General features: G+C 43.5%; 1 protein-coding gene across 1 annotated transcript in view; it reads right to left on the reverse strand.

Moving 5' to 3' along the window:
* Positions 1-12,610: 12,610 nt before the first annotated feature.
* The window catches only part of LOC129814840 (zinc finger E-box-binding homeobox 2-like), a 52,497-nt gene continuing 43,778 nt past the window's right edge, over positions 12,611-21,329 (reverse strand). Inside the window, exons 3-9 of the mRNA XM_055867916.1 lie at positions 19,028-19,261; positions 16,931-17,145; positions 16,639-16,747; positions 14,986-16,373; positions 14,523-14,759; positions 14,036-14,219; positions 12,611-13,770 (exon numbers count right to left, since the gene is read on the reverse strand). Of these exons, the coding sequence (XP_055723891.1) occupies positions 13,073-13,770; positions 14,036-14,219; positions 14,523-14,759; positions 14,986-16,373; positions 16,639-16,747; positions 16,931-17,145; positions 19,028-19,261 (3,065 nt within the window). The 3' untranslated portion in view covers positions 12,611-13,072. The remainder of the gene's footprint in view (positions 13,771-14,035; positions 14,220-14,522; positions 14,760-14,985; positions 16,374-16,638; positions 16,748-16,930; positions 17,146-19,027; positions 19,262-21,329) is intronic.

Below are 21,329 nucleotides of genomic sequence, written 5' to 3' on the forward strand. Positions count from 1 at the left end.
CTTGAGTGCTATGTGATACTTCTTCTGCTTATCAACCAGTCAGTCATGGTTTCAGGTTGTCTGTTGTCGAACACCAGGGGCCTGCGTTCAAATACAATTTGAAATCATTTAAAATACTTGATCTGTGCTTGATTGAGATTTCCTGGTTTAATGGAGCAGTAGAATAGTTTAAAAAAAGAGCAAAACCCTGCCAACCTGGCACTCCAGGCAGGCTAATGCAAACGCTAAAGCATTTTAAAATGATTTCAAATAGTGTTTCAACTGACTTAGGTCTGTTGAGGAGCAATGGGTTGTGTCAGCATGAGAGATACAGGAAGTGTGGAGGTATGTACACCTCTGTAGAGACAGCTAAGGGAAAACAGCTCCCCTGTGATTGGTGGAAACGCTGTTTTTAAATAAACAGAACAAAAGAGGAACTAGAAATGCATATGTTTAAAAAAAAAAAGGTGGTCTTTCCGCAAACAAACTCCCTCTGCAGGTTTTATACTTTTATATTGACTGGTTTGGCAGGAGACAAAAACGAACAAGAAGGAGAAGAAAAGTAGAAGAAAATAGTGTGTGTTAGATTATGATGTTTTATATGTTATATTTATTTATTTTTATTATTATTGCAAGTCTCATGGGAGAGAGAGAGGGGGAAGGGGGAAATAGTTTTGTGACATCAGAGAAGATTTGACTCGAGTAGGGTCGTTAATAACTTTTGAAAGGGGAAGAGAACTCCCCATTCCGTTTCAGTGCTGATTCTATTTTTTGGATTGTCCATCTGAAGATGCTCCACATACTATCTACAGACAGTAACACTTCAACTATCTACTAACCCCAACCCTAGCCCTTAACCCTTATTCTAACCCTAAACTTAACCCTAACCCCAACCCTAGCCCTTAACCCTTATTCTATCCCTAAACTTAACCCTAACCCCAACCCTAGCCCTTAACCCTTATTCTAACCCTAAACTTAAACCCTAACCCCAACCCTAGCCCTTAACCCTTATTCTAACCCTAAACTTAACCCTAACCCCAACCCTAGCCCTTAACCCTTATTCTAACCCTAAACTTAACCCTAACCCCAACCCTAGCCCTTAACCCTTATTCTAACCCTAAACTTAAACCCTAACCCCAACCCTAGCCCTTAACCCTTATTCTAACCCTAAACTTAGCCCTAACCCCAACCCTAGCCCTTAACCCTTATTCTAACCAGCAGCATACCACCCTGCATACCACTGCTGGCTTGCTTCTGAAGCTAAGCAGGGTTGGTCCTGGTCAGGCCCTGGATGGGAGACCAGATGCTGCTGGAAGTGGTGTTGGAGGGCCAGTAGGAGGCACTCTTTCCTCTGGTCTAAAAAAAATATCCCAATGCCCCAGAGCAGTGATTGGGGACACTGCCCTGTGTAGGGTGCCGTCTTTCGGATGGGACGTTAAACGGGTGTCCTGACTCTCTGAGGTCATTAAAGATCCCATGGCACTTATCGTAAGAGTAGGGGTGTTAACCCCGGTGTCCTGGCTAAATTCCCAATCTCGCCCTCAAACCATCAAGGTCACCTAATAATCCCCAGTTTACAATTGGCTCATTCATCCCCCTCCTCTCCCCTGTAACTATTCCCCAGGTCGTTGCTGCAAATGAGAACGTGTTCTCAGTCAACTTACCTGGTAAAATAACGGTATAAAAAAAATAAAAAACCCTAAACTTAACCCTAACCCCAACCCTAGCCCTTAACCCTTATTCTAACCCTAAACTTAACCCTAACCCTAAACTTAACCCTAAACTTAACCCTAACCCCAACCCTAGCCCTTAACCCTTATTCTAACCCTAAACTTAACCCTAACCCTAGCCCTTAACCCTAACCCTAAACTTAACCCTAACCCCAACCCTAGCCCTTAACCCTTATTCTAACCCTAAACTTAACCCTAACCCCAACCCTAGCCCTTAACCCTAAACTTAACCCTAACCCCAACCCTAGCCCTTAACCCTTATTCTAACCCTAACCCCAACCCTAGCCCTTAACCCTTATTCTAACCCTAAACTTAACCTTAACCCTTACCCTAACCCTTATTCTAAACCTGACCCTAACCGCAACCGTAGCAAGCAGTTGATAGATAGTTTGTTGATCGTATGACCATCTGTAGAGCATCTACAGATGGACAATCCAGACTATCCAAATGAAGTGTGAACCTATTCTTTCATTGCATTGAGGACCACAACCATTTTGGAGTTTGGCAACATATAGATTATGTTGGTTATTTAGGCCTACAGATTACTTTATATATTTACCTAGATTATTGGCTTGCCTGCCTCTAATATCTGACTTCTACACTACAACCCAAAGTCAGTGTTGTATAATATTTACATGTATTTTTTTTTACCTATTTCTAGAAGTTTGTGTTTTACTCCTAAAATGAGAATTCATTTATTATACAGTGAACTCCAACAGTAATGGTACAGTGACCCATTTTTTTTTGTTTTATCAAAGTACTACAGACCTTTGCATTTTAACTGGTACAATAACTATTAGGAGGTTAAAGTGCAGACTGTCAGCTTTAATTTTAGGGTACCCATATCAGGTGAACTGTTTTGAAATTACAGGACTTTTTGTACGTAGTCCTACCATTGTAGGGGACCAATAGTATTGGGACAAATTCACTTATGTGTATTAAAGTAGACAAAAGTTTAGTATTTGGTCCCATTTTTTAATTATCTTTTCATTTCACCTTTATTTAACCAGGTAGGCCAGTTGAGAGCAAATTCTCATTTACAACTGCGACCTGGCCAAGATAAAGCAAAGCAGTGCGACAAAAACAACAACAAAGAGTTACACATGGTATAAGCAAACGTACAGTCAATAACACAATAGAAAAGTCTGTATACCGTGTGTGAAAATGAAGTAAGGAGGTAAGGCAATAAATAGGCCATAGTGGCGAAGTAATTACAACTTAGCAATTAACACTGGAGTGATATATGTGCAGATGAGGATGTGCAAGTAGAAATACTGGTGTGCAAAAGAGCAGAAAAACAAAAACAAATATGGGGATGAGGTAGGTAGTTGGATGGGCTATTTACAGATGGGCTGTGTACAGCTGCAGCGATCGGTAAGCTACTCTGACAGATGACGCTTAAAGTTAGTGAGGGAGATATAAGTCTCCAACTTCAGTGATTTTTGCAATTCGTTCCAGTCATTGGCAGCAGAGAACTGGAAGGAAAGGCGACCAAAGAAGGTGTTGGCTTTGGGGATGACCAGTGAAATATACCTGCTGGAGCGCGTGCTACGGGTGGGTGTTGCTATGGTGACCAGTAATATTCCTAGCATGCAATGATTACATAAACCTTGTGACTCTACAAACTTGTTGGATGCTGTTTGTTTTGCCCAATAGAAATGAATGGTAAATAACGTATTGTGTCATTTTGGAGTCACTTTTATTGTAAATAACAATAGAATATGTTTCTTAACACTTCTACATTAATGTGGACACTATCATGATTACTGAGAGTCCTGACTTAATCATGAATAATGATGAGTGAGAAAGTTAGACTCACAAATATTATATCCTCAAGACATGCTAACCTCTCACCATTACAATAACAGGGTGGTTAGCATTTTGAGGGGGGGAGGTATGATATTTGTGCATCTGTCACTTTCTTACTCATCATTGTGTGCCACTTTCCCACAGTGAAGTGTATGAAATACTGCGCCGTAATGCAGAATTTAAGTTGTATGGCCTTATAACTTGAAGGGATGAATCTTGGAGACGCAAGCCAAATTAGATGACAAGCCAAATCTATGCATAATGAAAGTCGGGCCAAATTTTGGGCAAAACTTTTTGTGCTGTACAATGGTTTCATTTCAGGCCAGACTTTTCTCAGTTAAAAAAAATAATAAATGACAATTTGTGTCATGTTACATATTAGCCACTATTGGTAGCCACCATTAGTAATACCCATATACATTTTTTACTGTCACTTAAGTGTTAGTTCCCCTTCAATTTGTAGGCTACATTTGGCATCATTCAATGACATCGTTAGTTTCCCTTTCTTTACTCTGTCACGCCCGTGTGGTTGATCCCGAGGGTCACTAGCAATGGAGGATCACATTTAACGTATAACAAGTTGTTCAGTAATTTGGGACATGTAGCCCACTTCATGGAATACAGACCAAGCCTGGCAGTTTGAACCTGTAGCCTGGCGCATAGTTTACAGCGACTGGACCACTGTCAACACTGTTACATGATCAGTGAGGATTAGGGTAGATTTATAGGACTATTGGTCAACTTTGATTGTTTTCTCCCTTGCCAATGTTTAATGGATTGAACATCTGAATGGCAACTTTCAGGATTAATCAAACCACTGTAATTTTGATTTACTAATATATGTTGTACTATGTTCTTTATTTCTAGGTTTTGTATTTCTTTGTTTCTGGCCGAGTGTGGTTCCCAATCAGAGGCAGCTGACTATCGTTGTCTCTGATTGGGGATCATACTTAGGCAGCCCTTTTCCCTCCATCTGTGTGGGATCTTGTTCTTTGTTTGTGTGGAGGTAGTTTGCACATCGAAGCTGTTCGGTCGTTTTATTCTTTATTGTTTTGTCCTTTCAAAGTTTCACTTCGTTATTAAATTATGTGGAACTCAAAGAACGGTGCGCCTTGGTCTATTCCTTCCGACGACACCCGTTACAGATCTCTCTCTATATTACAATGAGTCTGTTGATAAAATTCGAATGAAAGGAACACTGTATTTACAGGGATAACTGTAGATAAATGTACTGAAAACCCCATTGAATTAAAAATCCATGGGGAAATCTGTTGGCTAGAAAGTGGGAAGGTTTTCAGTGTTTGAATTACATTTGCAAACTATTACAGACTACAAAGGGAAGCACAGCCGCTAGCTGCTCAGTGACACAAGCCTACCAGGCGAGCTAAATCCCTTCTATTCTCGCTTCGAGGCAAGCAACACTGAGGCATGCATGAGAGAATCGGCTGTTCCAGACGACTGTGTGATCGCGCTCTCCGTAGCCGACATGAGTAAGACCTTTAAACAGGTCAACATACACAAGGCTGCAGGGCCAGACATATTACCAGGACGTATGCTCCGGGCATGTGCTGACCAACTGGCAGGTGTCTTCACTGACATTTTCAACATGTCCCTGATTGAGTCTTTAATACCAACATGTTTCAAGCAGACCACCATAGTCCCTGTGCCCAAGAACACAAAGGGAACCTGCCTAAATGACTACAGACCCGTAGCACTCACGTCCGCAGCCATGAAGTGCTTTGAAAGGTTGGCAATGGCTCACATCAACACCATTATCCCAGAAACCCTAGACCCACTCCAATTTGTATACCGCCCAAACAGATCCACAAAGGATGCAATCTCTATTGCATTCCACACTGCCATTTTCCACCTGGAGAAAAGGAACACTTTTATGTGAGAATGCTATTCATTGACTACAGCTCAGCGTTCAACACCATAGTACCCCCAAAGCTCATCACTAGCTAAGGATCCTGGGACTAAACACCTCCCTCTGCAACTGGATCCTGGACTTCCTGACGGGCCGCCCCCAGGTGGTGAGGGTGGGTAGCAACACATCTGCCACGCTGATCCTCAACACTGGAGCTCCCCAGGGGTGTGTGCTCAGTCCCCTCCTTTACTCCGTTCACCCACGTCTGCATGGCCAGGCACAACTCCAACACCATCATTAAGTTTGCAGACGACACAATAGTGGTAGGCCTGATTACCGACAACGACGAGACAGCCTATAGGGAGGAGGTCAGAGACCTGGCCGGGTGGTGCCAGAATAACAACCTATCCCTCAACGTAACAAAGACTAAGGAGATGATTGTGGGCTACAGGAAAAGGAGGACCGAGCACTCTCCCATTCTCATCGACGGGGCTGTAGTGGAGCAGGTTGAGAGCTTCAAGTTCCTTGGTGTCCACATCAACAACAAACTAGAATGGTTCAAACACACCAAGACAGTCGTGAAGAGGGCATGACAAGCCTATTCCCCCTCAGGAAACTAAAAAGACTTGGCATGGGTCCTCAGATCCTCAAAAGGTTCTACAGCTGCAAGAGCATCCTGACTGGTTGCATCACTGCCAGGTACGGCAATTGCTCGGCCTCTGACCGCAAGGCACTACAGAGGGTAGTGCGTACGGCCCAGTACATCACTGGGGCTAAGCTGCCTGTCATCCAGGACCTCTTCACCAGGCGGTGTCAGAGGAAGGCCCTAAAAATTGTCAAAGACCCCAGCCACCCCAGTCATAGACTATTCTCTCTACTACCGCATGGCAAGCAGTACCGGAGTGCCAAGTCGAGGACAAAAAGGCTTCTCAACAGTTTTACCCCCAAGCCATAAGACTCCTGAACAGGTAATCAAATGGCTACCCGGACTATTTGCATTGTGTGCCCCCCCAACCCATCTTTTTACGCTGCTGCTACTCTCTGTTTATCATATATTCATAGTCACTTTATCTATACCTTCATGTACATACTACCTCAATTGGGCCGACCAACCAGTGCTCCCGCAAATTGGCTAACCGGGCTATCTGCATTGTGTCCCACCCACCACCCGCCAACACCTCTTTTACGCTACTGCTACTCTCTGTTCATCATATATGCATATACTTTAACCATATCTACATGTACATACTACCTCAATCAGCCTGACTAACCGATGTCTGTTTGTAGCCTCGCTACTTTTATAGCCTCGCTACTGTATATAGCCTGCCTTTTTACTGTTGTTTTATTTCTTTACCTACCTATTGTTCACCTAATACCTTTTTTTGCACTATTGGTTAGAGCCTGTAAGTAAGCATTTCACTGTAACCTGTTGTATTCGGCACAGTTGACAAATAAACTTTGATTTGATTTGTTCAGGGGAGCAACTCCCAAAGAGCCACTCTCCAAGGAGCTTGTTGCACACCTGCGTAAGGTAAGTCTGAATACCAAATAATGAGATGTGCTTAAATAAAAATCCATAGGAAAGGCATACATTTCCTAAGTCTGAATCGGGCCCATATTGAATTGCATTTCACCAAATGTATCTATTTACTATTTTGTTTTTTGTTTTTAGTACTGTTGAATGAAAAAGGTCCCCGTTGTCTTTCTACTTACACTAGAGGAGTGACTAAGGACTGATGACTAAGCTATCTGTGAGTTAAAACAGTTACTGAGCAGCGTCTTCTCTGCATGGCACAGCCAAAGCCACATGTTTCAGGGTAAAACATCTCCACCAGCTCTGAATCATCATGCAAATTCTGTACATTTAGTCCCCTTGAGCAGAGAATTGAGGTGGTGAGGTTACCATATACCGTAAGAGGGAACTGAGGTATTTTACCAAAACCTCAGAAGCCTACTGTGAACATTTTGATTGGTTTATCCCTGAAGCTGATAATGTGTGGTCCTATCCAGTGATGCAGTTTGTGAAATAATTAATCAAAGGGTAAAGCAAAATGTAAATTTTTATTACAAATATATCCACAGGTTAAAAAACAACACTAAATGTAATTCGATACAAAAGGCAATGCTGAGTTGATAAAAAAAATACAGCCTGATAAAAGTATGTTTGTGCAGATATAAATATAATCAAATTAACAACAGCTGGTGGCATGAGGCAGTTGTAGGCTTGCAGTTCAATACTACAAAACCGGATCATCTTGAAGTTGGTTGACTGGATATATGACTACTCTCTCTGTTACTAAATATTGACAAGCCCATGATGGGCTTTCAAGTCATAGTGATAGAGTAAGTGTCAGGCATATTCAATTTGTGCAACACAAATTCAGAACTATTGAATTCAAATTCACTTTCTGAATACAAATTCAAAATGATTGAAATGACATTTAATTTCTGTTGGCACTAGTATGGCGCCACCCGGGTACCCTGGGTGACATGACGCAGTCCAGGAAGAGCTGTGACACCAGTGGTGTCAACTCAGCTAAACCTAGGATATGGCAAAGTAGGATTTTTTTTTAGAAGGTTGAAGCTCATTTATTGCATTTCTACACAATTGAAAAACTCTAAAATGTCATCTGGAGAACAGCAGCAACAACAACAACAACAAAAAAATAGTCTGCAATGTCAACCACTACTCAACCTCATCATGAATTGAAACATTTACTTGTGCAACGGCGAATACAGTGAACATGAAATAGAGGCATAATTCACGATATCAAGTCACAACAAGGCCGACTTAAAATGCCAACATCAACGTGAAAGTAACCGGTGCATGAAAACAGCTGACCGCGAATGCAAACTATGCCAGATAAATCCTACCCCGCATTGAAAGAAAAGGCATAGCCTACATCAAAGGACCTACTTAGGCCTACAATCGACAACGACGCATGGAGACAAACAAACTTGACCAAAGAATGACGAAAATAACGAAACACAAAAGGAAAATCTACAAATGCATAACTCTAGAGAGCTAGCTGATTTTAGCCACCTAGCTAAAATTCATAAGATATCATTTGTTTGCAAATTCGTAACATATTTTGTACGTTTTTCAAATTTGTAACATATAATACGAATTATAATTACTAAAATATCATACGAAATGGGTGGTGGACATCCACAAATGAATACATACCATACAAAACACAGTGGTGTAAAGTACATAAGTAAAAATACTTTAAAGTACTACTTAAGTCGTTTTTTTGGTTATCTGCACTTTATTTTACTATTTATATTTTTGCCAAATTTTACTTTTACTTCACTACATTCCGAAGGAAAATAATGTACTTATTAGTCCATACATTTTCCCTGACACCCAAAAGTATTCATTAGATTTTGACAGGAAAATGGTCCAATTCACACACTTATCAAGATAGCATCCCTTGTCATCCCTACTGCCTCTGATCTGGCGGACTAACTAAACACAAATGCTTCATTTGTAAATTATGTCTGAGTGTCGGAGTGTGCCCCTGGCTATCAGTCAATAAAAATGTAAAAAATAATTGTGCCTTCTGGTTTGCTTAATATAAGGAATTTTAAATGGTTTATACTTGACTTTTGACTCTTAAGTACATTTTAGCAATTCCATTTACTTTCGATACTTAAGTAAATGTAAAACCAAAAACTTTTAGACTTTTACTCAAGTAGTATTTTACTGGGTGACTTTCACTTTTACTTGAGTCATTTTCTATTAATCATGTATCTTTACCATCCTACCATTTCTAAAGAGCTGCGTGCCAGTTATGATTTTCAATAATCTATTGTAGGCTACCTAACTGTGCCCAACAACTGGAAGAGATGGAAACCTGCACACTGTCGGAAAAAAGGAATAAATCAAAAAGTGAGGCTTGAATGCAAGATAAAGATGTTTATTAAAACATCATGGTGCCTCAAAAAACTGCCCACAAAACGAAATAATTAGATAGCTGTCTCTAGACAGAGGGCTGTCCATTCAGCACCAAGCCATGGAGCTCCACTATGCCTTTCTGTACCGAGTCGCAATGTCGCTAAAAAATGTAGTTGAAAAGTTGCTAATTAGGTCAAATGCTCAAATTGTCCGTGATGAGATTCAAACTCGCAACCTCTGGGTTGCTAGACATTCGCGCTATCTGTGATGAGATTCAAACTCTCAACGCCCACCCTCCTTTTGATTTTGCCTTATATAACCTTACGTAAGACAGATGGTTACCTATGAAGCCACCCCTGTGGAACGACGCATAGGCCTACCATGACAGTAGCATTGTTTCGTGCGCTCCATTCAGAGATGTTCCTCAAGTGTGCGCCCAGCTCATTGTCGCACTTGCATTTTTCGCCAGGGGAGGCAAAACATTCTGCGAATATTGAAGCGTTGTATCAACGAACAAAGCGGCTCAGAGAATATTGAAACATTTTGTATCAACTAGGCGGCTCCGATAATATTGATTGCAAACACGGAGGTGGTTGGTGGCACCTTATTTGGGGAGGATGAGCTCGTGGTAATGGCTGGAGCGGGCCAGCTTGTCTATCTGCTATTAGTTGCACTATATGGGTGATTATTATACTTTTAAAAAACAACCCTTCATTCATACTATAGCTAAATAACTTAGCAATATTTAATTAAATTTTGCCATCAAGATTGATCTGTAAGAGTATCTAATTTTAATCCAGGAAGACTGATCGAGTGAGAGGTGGAAATGTATTACAGCTATCACAGCCTATATTTTAATAGCAATAAAATACATTTTGGTTTCGAATGGTTACCAAAAAGGAGGGATCCCTCACCTCCCAATTTCCAATTAAATTAACACATGGCTATCATATTACAACAAGGTATACAAGGCCGAGTTCAAATGCCCGACATCAATTTCAAAGCAATCGGATGCACTGACTAACTGACAAAGCAACGCTGGCACTGTCTCTGGTCTCTGCTATGCATTTTAATTGGGATTTGAATGATTTTGGTACATTTGTTCAGCCTACTTTAAATGTATGGTCTTGAGCAAAGGTATGACGGCCCTGCGTGACACACTGGTCTGAACAGGAGGCCGTTCGTTGTAAATGCAATATTTGCTCAGAAATTGAGTGGACGCATGAATTGGTTCTCTCAAATGTTTGATTGTTTTTCCTGGGGAGTTGAGACCTGTCATTGTTTGGATTTGAAATTCCAACAGTTGTAACGGAAAGGGGGGCGCTGTGTGTGGCTGTGCATGTGGGTGTTTGAGTGAGAAAGACACGGAGGAGAGCCAACCAGCAAAAGCACAGCCCCCCTTAATTATCGACACATCGTGCTCACATCAAAACAGCCTTTCCAGACTCTGAAGTCAGGAAGACTTCACATTAGATGTTAGCCAGACTACCACACAGGTACAGTAGTCAAGTATGTACAGAAGACACTGGCTTGGACACGTCTCAGCTCTCTGTAACGCAATCTTATCGACTGTAGCAGAGAAGTTACAGACGACTCACAGTGGCTGAATACTGTATATCTGAGGCGTTTTTTCACGTGGACTACACCACAGTCAGATAGAGGAAGTAGGAAGACGATAAATGTTATAGAATCTGTTCTGAGACCTTGCTTGACTCTGTCGCTGTGGACACACCCATAGAAATAGAGACTGAACGAATGGGAATGTCCAGTTCTAGTAATTCAATTTTGATGGTTACACCAGATATGAAATAAGTGACACTGCTTTCATTGTGGTGGCATTATAGTTGTGCTATTGGCACCCTTAAACTTTACAATAGAGTGCAGTGGATGAGAATGGATCTTTTCAAAACTGGTTGAATGGCTATTTTTACCCTGTTGCCCCCTGCTACTTACCACAGGTTAGATCAATTACACAGTAAACGAGAATCACCTGCCTCCAACCAAATTAATTGGAATTGTGAGTAATTTATTCCAGGCCATTTGAAGTGAAGAATCTCCATTCAGTTTTGATTAAAGGCCCAGTGCAGTCAAAAACATGATTTCCCTGTGTTTTATATATATTTCCACACTATAAGGTTGGAATAATACTGTGAAATTGTGACAATTATAATACCCTTTTAGTGTACGAGCTGTTTGAAAAGATCGCCTGAAATGTCAGTCTGTTTTGGTGGGATGGAGTTTTGGCCTGCCTGGTGACATCACCCTGCAGTAAATTAGCTAATAGACCAATAAGAAAAGAGAGTTCCAAACCTTTTTGCCAGTAACAGCTAGTTTTCACTTTTCCCCTCCCCACTCTAAGACAGTCCTAGCAAAATTCTTGCTTGATAAATTGCTCTTTGCTAAGAATATATTTTTGTTAATTTTCAACCATTTAAATTGAAACAATCACAGTAAGGTACTTGATTGTTATCCAGAAGTTATTTGATATTGCGATAAAAACGGTTGCATTGGACCTTTAAAAACGATCTTGGTCCTGTGCAGTTATTAACCAAACAAATAAACGTGGGAACATGAAACTTTTTTTAAATTTCAACTTATTTGAGAAGAAATAGTGAATCGTGCAAGGGGGCTAATATATTCGAGTGCAACTGTAGTACGACCTACACTGTGGTACAAGCATAGTACTGCATTTATATTCCATAGGGCGAGACAATGTATTTGCGTTTTTCTAATAGAGACAAAGCAACTCCACATGTCTGTTAAGAGATATGGAACATTTTGTGAGGCAGTACAAGTTTCATTTATTTGCTCCTTCTTCAAAGAAAACAAAATAAAACCAATTTAATTGTGATATATATATACTCTCGTTTTTCCCTTGTGTGTAGAAATACTGTACGGTATGGAGAAATCGATTTACTTTACCAGGCTTAGGGTGGCTACCCAACATTCAACTTCCTAATGGCTCAGTGTAAAAGTCAGTGAGCGTTTGTAGTGACCGGCTTCCCTGTTGAACTTTTAGACACTATATTACCCATTCATTAGTCGCCATGGAAACCCAATGGTAAATCTGTGTTTGTATGGAGATACAGTATATTACTGCCAATATAACAATTTACATAATGCGGCACTAATCTATCTCCATACTAATGCCCATAATTAATGCACAGCTGACCACAGTCATAATGGATATATCCTAAACCAATTTGTAGCTTTGGCAAAAAAATAAGACATCTTCAATCCTTTACTTTAATTTGAATAATAATGATTTAATGCTTATTCATTTTAAAACACAGAGGTCAATTGTTTGATACAGAGACCTCTTGGTCTTTGGAGAATATGATGTCAAATCTAATATAAAAACCTTCAAAAGTGACTACTTGTATTGCCAAATAAAAAATACTGTATTATACTGATAAGGCAACTGGAAACACATTGAACAACACTGCTTGCTACAGGACAACATGACCAACAACACCTTGCAGTGCGTACTCCTGTACCTTTACCTTAAACCAGTCGTAAGTGGTCAACCGGTAGCTGTGATGACAGATATGTAGTGGTCAATATTGTGCATGCTAACATACCGACCAGCGTGAATATCATACGCATGGCTCTTCCTATGCACTTTATGTTATGCTGTCAGTTCATGTGGTCCTTATTTTGGTTGTGTTCATATGGCTTTGCATTGGAAGTCACTTACTGTACCTGTACAGTATACGTTTTGCTATATTTTGAACAGTGCATTTTTAAAATATATTTTCCACACCTATTAATCCTTATTTGTACATGTAGCTAGATGCATTGTTTTGGCACACTTGTCCACTGTTGTGACACTGGAGCTTCCGGGCTCAGCTCGTATGTGTCTGTCTGGTCTCCATTTCGTTCCAATGTGTCTTTGTCCCAGTGATGGTTGGTCTCCAGTCCGTGAGTCCCTAGACTAGCACTCTCTCTCTCTCCATTGTGTCTGTCAACCTGCTCTTCGTCTCTCTCCCTCTGTTCTCTCTCCCTGTCCCTCCCCACAGGGGACCCCTGTACCAGACTGGGGCTCGGCTCCAATCCCTCACCAGACCTATACCCTGACAAACTACATGCCTCCTTCATACGTCCGCCTTCATTCTCTTCTGTCTCGTGCTCCTCGTCTTCCTCCTCTTCGTCTACTCTCCCTTCTACCCCCCCGTCTAGACTGGAGTCACTAAGAAATGTTGGGGTGTCCTCCATGGAAAGGGGGGTGTCCACGGCCATGTGGCCCACATCGGTGGACCGCCCTGGGGTTCGAGGGAGCTCCTCACCCTCCTCCTGGTCCTGGTGCAGGCTGCAGTAGGCATACCGGTGGTTCATGTGCTGGGAGTAGGAGCCCGAGTGAGAAAAGCGCTTGCCACACTTGTCACACTGGTAGGGCTTCTCTCCAGAGTGCAGGCGGCTGTGTTCAATTAGATGGTGCTTGTGCTTGAAGGCTTTCTTGCAGATCTTGCACTCGTGAGGACGCTTACCTGTGGGAATAGAACAAAACAGAGGCGGATGTGTAACTGTGGCAATTTCTTGATCTGGTACATTTGCTTTTTTTTTGCAATTGTTAAAGATCCTTTAACAATATATTTTTTGTAGTTCAGTTTCGTGTTCTGTTTTGGATAATATTTGCCGGATCATGGAACACTTTGCTCACTTTAGCAATACAACAGAAACATGATCTACCAATATCAATCATATGCTTCAAAATACGCCGAGTAAGATAGTTACAGTAGACTCTGTATGTACCCGTGTGCTCGTACTTGTGTCGGAGCAGAGAGCTGCTCTTCTGGAAGGTTTTGTCACAGATGTCACAAGCGTACAGGCCTTCGTCTGTCTTCTTTAGTCTCTTCCTCCCTGGTCCCCCCTCGCCCTCTCCTCCCTCCTGTATCAGAGAGAGGTAGTCCAGACTCCCGCGGCCCATCACCTCACCCTGCAGGACACACGCAGATTTATAGTCGGAGAGGTGTCTACCCAACGGGCAAATGTTTGGCAAACCTTTGGCACATGACATCTTGATGGTGTTATTTTCTAGTTGTTTACTTGTTCTGACTGAGAAGACATCAACCAACTGGTTGACGTAACTAGGTCAAGCCTTGTTTTTCATGACAAGATCAATGTGAAATCCATTGCTTGGAATATCTACGCTTGGAGGTGACATGAAATACAGTTACACTGTTGGAAGTAGCATGTACAGTATTTGTCAGCCCATCTGAGAAAAAAACATAAATTTGACCATTAATGCTCGTCTCTCCTGGTGGATCCTCTTCAGCACAGCGTCTGTGTCTGACTCCATCATGTAGGTCATGGGTGAGAGGAATCCCTGGTTGCGAACTGGACGGCCGAGGGGCAGGGAGGGGACCCCGTCATGCCCCGAGCCAGCTAGCCCAGCAAGCATCATAGGGTTAAACAGAGGATAGGCACTGTAGATGGAACCCCCGGCGATATGAGCGCCGCTGTAGACTGCAGGATGCTGGTGGGATTAGAGTAGATTACTGTAGATTGAGGTTTAAGGCGGGAATTCTTACCAGTGCTCACACATGAAATACAGAAACTGCATAGAAACACAGCACAAAACAAACAACAGTCCATAGTCAGACATAAATAGTACCCCCTCTTCCTGCCCCACATCTGCACACACACATGGTTTACTTTATTAGGATCCCCATTAGCTACTGCACATGTAGCAGCTACTCTACCTGGTGAGGAGGTGGACTGAGACGGACGCTCAGCCTCCGGTGGTGCTGGTTCTCTGCTGGGTCTCTCTGGGTCTTCTGTCTCTTCTCTTCCCAGTGAGGGTTTCCATTATAGGGCTTGCTGTCCTCTAGGGCTTTCCCCTCCTGGGGCTTGGGGAGGGAGAGATCCAGGGGTTGGTCATTCTCGGAGCTATACGACCGGTGGGTCCTTCCCTGGGGGGCGGCTCGGCTTGCAGGAGTGGTGAGGACGGCAGAGGACAGGTCCAGGCAGAGGTGCGAGCCGAACCCTGAAGAGGGGACCCGTCTTCGCCCCAATGGGGGAGGGGATGACATTTCTGTAGCAGGGCTGGTTGGTGCTGGTTGGCCAGGGCTGCCGCCACTCCTGCCACTCTCCTGGCTGGACCAATGGGACCTCGTGGCAAGTGAGTCTGGGCTGGGCGGGAGGGGGGAGTGCATGGCAACCAGCAGCTGCTGAGGGACAGAGTTCCAGCTGGGTCTCTGGAGAGGAGACTTGTCTTTCGGGAAACCGTTGGTCATCGCTGGGGGTTTGTGGTTATCTAGTGATGGTGGTGGGTGGAGAGGGGGTCTGGTGGAGAAGTAGAGGGGAGAGAGGTGTTTTTTGCTGTGAGGATCCTCAGACTCCTCCATGGCCTCTTGGTAAATCTTACAGAGGTAGCGCTCGTGCTGGAGTAGGATGGCGGGGCTGGGAAAGAGCTGGGAGCACCAACGACATGTTACCCCTCCACCTACCCCCTGGCCATCACCCGAGCCGGCACGGTCGCGTTTTAGTTTCAACGGAGCCTCCGGTGATGCCTTCCCGTCTCTCCCTCCATTGTGAACCCCCAGTCTCCCCTCCTCCCTGGCTGAGCCAGACCCTCCCTCCTCCCTGTGCAGCATCTCCTGCAGCATCTGCTCAAACTTTCCCCTGGTGCCGGCATGTAGGTACGGCAGCAGGGTGGTGTCCTTGAACACACTGGCCCGGAGAAAACGCTCTGGCGTGGGGTCCCACCGCCGGCCCAACTCCCAGCCTAGGTCCTGGCCCCGGAGGAGACGCGTACCATGGTCTCTAGGGAGATACAGGTTCCTCTCTAACCCCATTGGAGGACGTTCCTCCTGGGTGTGGGGAGGGTAGGGAGAGCCCATCCCACTGCTGTTCCTTCCACTACCTGCAGAGGGCGACGCAGGGGAGGAGTAGTAGGCCCCATGGTGGCCATGTCCGTTGTTATAGCTCCCCCCTCCTCCGCTGCCTTCTCCTCCTCCACTGCCCCCTCCTCCTCCTCCGCTGCCTCCTCCTCCTCCGGCCAGGCACTTCTTACTGCTGAGGTGTGAGCTGTAGGAGCCGGAGTGAGAGAAACGCTTCTTGCAATTGGAGCACTCGTACGGTTTCTCGCCTAAAGGAAGAAGCGCAGATAGGGAATATCAATCCAAGATACGACAGTTCAGAAAACATTTCATTTTCCCCAAAAAAACAGAATAGACTTCATAGAGCAGATCATGATCTCCTGCTCTTAATTCTACCCTCTTACCCACCTATCCTTAATAATAACCCTGTTGTACATAAGGCGCGACCTATATAAGATTCTTCTGAACCTACAGTACCTTATCTGACACGACGTAAAGTTGACAGGATTGATTTGGATGTTCCTTTATCCTTACCACTGTGGATGCGGAGGTGCTCCTTGAGATGGTGTTTGTACTTGAAGGCTTTCCCACACTGGAGACACTTGAACTTCCTGCTCTCTATGCCGTGGTCGGACACAGGGTGCTGCACCAATCACACACAGACATAGCCATACATACAGTCAAATCAGTGGGCCTGCCTACAAAAGATGAAGAATTCACTTGAGATCGCTGGCTCAGATCCAGCTCAAAAGACCATTCAAAAGAGTGCCACCTTGAAGTAGATGGACTCCAAAAGAATGATTTTATATTTCTTCCAGTGTCTCACCTTATCCTCCACCTGACTGTGCAGTGCCATGTGTCGTTCCATCTGTGCCCTATAGCGGGCAGTGTACCCACAGACCGGGCACACCATGTGCCCCCCGTCCCGCTCATGGCAGAACTTGATGTGCTCGCGTAGAGACGCACCGAGGTGGTAGGGGCGCTGGCAGAAAGGACATGCCTGAAGGTTCCTCGTAGCATCAGGACTCAGAGGGATGCCATCTAGGGTGCACACACACCAGAGAGAGAGAGGGTGAACTAAACCTTCAGGAAGATACAATGTCCAGTCCTCAAACTATATCTACATACAGTTCAAGTCGGAAGTTTACATACACTTATGTTGGAGACATTAAAACTCGTTTTTCAACCACTCCACAAATTTCTTGTTAACAAACTATAGATTTTGGCAGGTCGGTTAGGACATCTACTTTGTGCATGACACAAGTCATTTTTCCAACAATTGTTTACAGACAGATTATTTTACGTATAATTCACTGTATCACAATTCTAGTGGGTCAGAAGTTTACAAACACTCAATTGACTATGCATTTAAAGAGCTTGCTTTAGAAGTTTCTGATAGGCTAATTGACATCGTTTGAGTCAATTGGAGGTGTACCTGTGGATGTATTTCAAGGTCTACCTTCAAACTCAGTGCCTCTTTGCTTGACATCATGGGAAAATCAAAAGAAATCAGCCAAGACCTCAGAAAAAAAATTGTAGACCTCCACAAGTCTGGTTCATCCTTGGGAACAATTTCCAAATGCCTGAAGGTACCACGTTCATCTCTACAAACAATAGTATGCAAGTATAAACACCATGGGACCATGCAGCTGTCATACCGCTCAGGAAGGAGACGCGTTCTGTCTCCAGAGATGAACGTACTTTGGTGCGAAAAGAGCAAATCAATCCCAGAACAACAGCAAAGGACCTTGTGAAGATGCTGGAGGAAACAGGTACAAAAGTATCTATATCCACAGTAAAACTAGTCCTATATTGACATAACCTGAAAGGCCAGTCAGCAAGGAAGAAGCCACTGCTCCAAAACTGCCATGAAAAAGCCAGACTACGGTTTGCAACTGCACATGGGGACAAAGATCACACTTTTTGGAGAAATGTCCTCTCATCAAATGAAACAAAAATGGAACTGTTTGGCCATAATGACCATTGTTATGTTTGGAGGAAAAAGGGGAGGCTTGCAAGCCTAAGAACACCAATCAAACCGTGAAGCACGGGGGTGGCAGCATCATGTTTTGGGGGTGCTTTGCTGCAGGAGGGACTGGTGCGGTTCACAAAATAGATGGCATCATGAGGTAGGAAAATGATGTGGATATATTGAAGCAACATCTTAAGACATCAGTCAGGAAGTTAAAGCTTGGTCGCAAATGGGTCTTCCAAATGGACAATGACCCTAAGCATACTTCCAAAGTTGCTGCAAAATGGCTTAAGGACAACAAAGTCAAGGTATTGGAGTTGCCATCACAAACCTCAATCCCATAGAAATTGTGTGGGCAGAACTGAAAAAGTGTGTGCGAGCAAGGCGGCCTACAAACCAACTTATTGTGGGAAGCTTGTGGAAGGCTACCTGAAACGTTTGACCCAAGTTAAACAATTTAAAGGCAATGCTACCAAATACTAATTGAGTGTATGTAAACTTCTGACCCACTGGGAATACGATGAAAGAAATAAAAGCTGAAATAAATCATTCTCTCTACTATTATTCTGACATTTCACATTCTTAAAATAAAGTGGTGATCCTAACTGACCTAAGACAGGGGATTTTTACTGGGATTAAATGTCAGGAATTGTGAAAAACTGAGTTTAAATGTATTTGGCTACGGTGTATGTAAACTTCCGATTTCAACTGCACGTATATCTATTGGCCTCTAAAGATAGCCTTCATATTCTTTCCCCCTGCAATTTTGAAAAAAAGTAGCTCTACGATTCTTGTAGAAAGCCTTACCGGCCGTATAAATAGAGATTACGAGAAAGGTGTTTGAGTGAAAGCAGACAGTAGTCTACCTGGAAAACTAGCCTTATTGGCATGCAGTAGATCGAGACATGCAGTGTGTTTGCGTCAAAGCAGGCAAAGAGTAGCCTACAGTACCTTGTCCCTCAGGTGAGCGCTGCGTCCCAGGAGACCAGATGGGAAGGGGGTCATCGTGGAGGTTCAGGCTGCCAGGGTGATACATGGCTGGGGCTGTAGCGCTGCCGTTAGGGGGCTGATGGTGCTGGTGGTAGTGGTGGGAGGCCGGGTGGTGGGAGGATGCCTTTCTCAGCTGCACCAGGAAGTCATAGTGGGCCATGTCCTCCAGGGCCTGACTGTCTGACCTCTGACCTGCTGGGAAAAAAGAGGGATAGGGGATAAAATCGTGTGCTGTGTCTAAGGACACCCAACAAATAAACCATAGGCTCTCATGCCATATTGCTTAAATATGATGTAATGATATGTTATGAACAGAGACTGTGAGCAAATCCCAAAAGACAGTATTTTATGTGTAGTGAATTTCATTAATAGTCAACTGGTCTGGTTCCATATAGTAAACAAAATAGAACAGACAGACAGAGGGCACATTCACAATGACATTATTTCCTATGAAGTGCACTACTCTGGTCGAATGCAGTGCACTATCTAGAGAATATTTCACCCTTGTGCTTGCAATGTTTTAGTCATTGTTTAACACTCTAAGATAAAATACATAGTTATACCGTGTTTTGAATTTTATGAACAACTATGAAAGAGAGAAGTTGTCTGCTCTGGGCATCCGCAAGACTAGCCAAGAAGCTTTTCTCATTGACCTTGAGTGTAGTAACTGGCATAGAAACCCACAGATGTAATGTAATGTGAAGAGAAGACGAGAGACGAGAGGGCGCTTTGCTTTCTATCACAATCAGAGTGCTCTGCTCTGCACTGAGCTGCCTGCCTGTGACAGACTTTGAGGAAGTTTTTTTCAAATGTTTGCAGATGTTGGCATATTTTTGATCCGTTCTTCATGTGGCGAGGGAAGAGCCTGTGTGGTTGAGTGTTGTAAAAACTGGGCTTTGCATTCGTCAGGCACAGCCAAATCACATGAGGTGAGAGGGAGAGAACGGGGGAGAGAGAGAGAGAGATTGTGTGTGTGTGTGTGTGTGTGTGTGTGTGTGTGCGTGCGTTTATACAAGTGAGAGAGAAAGAGTGTGTGTGTATGAGAGAGAGAGAGAAAGAGAGAAAGAAAGAAAGAAAGAGAAAAGGGAGCAACAAGTGATTGTTAGGAGGCGAGCTGTGTGAGCCTATGATCTCCTATCTAAATAAAAGGGAAAGTGAGTGTGTGTGTGTGTGTCTCTGAGCAAAATGAAAGGGAAAGCCTCTCAGATTCTGCTCCATTCTGATTTCGGGACGGTAACATCACCTCTTTGGTGCATGGAAATATTGTGACATTGTGGTGGGATGACTCTTTTGTCATGCTGCAGCATATTCAACGACTACGGTTGTATCTTAAATGGCACTTAATACCTTATATATACTGAACAACTATCTAAAAACAACATGCAACAATTTCAACGATTTTACTGAGTTACAGTTCTTATAAGGGGATCAGTCAATTGAAATAAATGTATTAGGCCGTAATCTATGGATTCGACATGACTGGGAATACAAATATTAATCTGTTGGTCACAGATACCTTAAAAAAAAGGTGGGGAGTGGATCAGAAAACCAGTCGGTATCTGGTGTGACCACCATTTGCCTCATGCAGCGCGACACATCTCCTTTTAGAGTTGATCAGCCTGGAATGTTTTCCCACTGTTCTTCAATGGCTGTGTGAAGTTGCTGGATATTGGCTGGAATTGGAACACACTGTTGTACACGTAAATCCAGAGCATCCCAAACATGCTCAATGCGTGACATGTCTGGTGAGTGTGCAGGCCATGGAAGAACTGGGACATTTTCAGCTTCCAGAAATTGTGTACAGATCCTTGTGACATGGGGCCATGCATTAGGATGCTGAAACATGAGATGATGGCGCCGGATGAATGGCACGACAATTGGCCTCAGGATCTCGTCACGGTATCGCTGTGCATTAAAATTGCAATCAATAAAATGCAATTGTGTTTGTTGTCCATAGCTTATGCCTGCCCATACCAGAACCCCACCACCACCATGGGGCATCTGTTCATCACGTTGACATCAAACCGCTAGCCCACACACTGCCAAACACGTGGTGTGCGGTTGTGAGGCCAGTTGGACATACTGCCAAATTCTCTAAAATGACATTGGAGGTGGCGTATGGTAGAGAAAGGAACATTAAATTCTCTGGCAACAGCGCTGGTGGACATTCCTGCAGTCAGCATGCTAATTGCACAAACTTGAGACATTTGTGGCATCGTGTTGTGTGACAGAACGGCACATTTTAGAGTGACCTTTTATTGCA

This window comes from Salvelinus fontinalis, chromosome 18, assembly GCF_029448725.1.
Source record: "Salvelinus fontinalis isolate EN_2023a chromosome 18, ASM2944872v1, whole genome shotgun sequence".
In the NCBI taxonomy this organism is placed as follows: Eukaryota; Metazoa; Chordata; class Actinopteri; order Salmoniformes; family Salmonidae; genus Salvelinus; species Salvelinus fontinalis.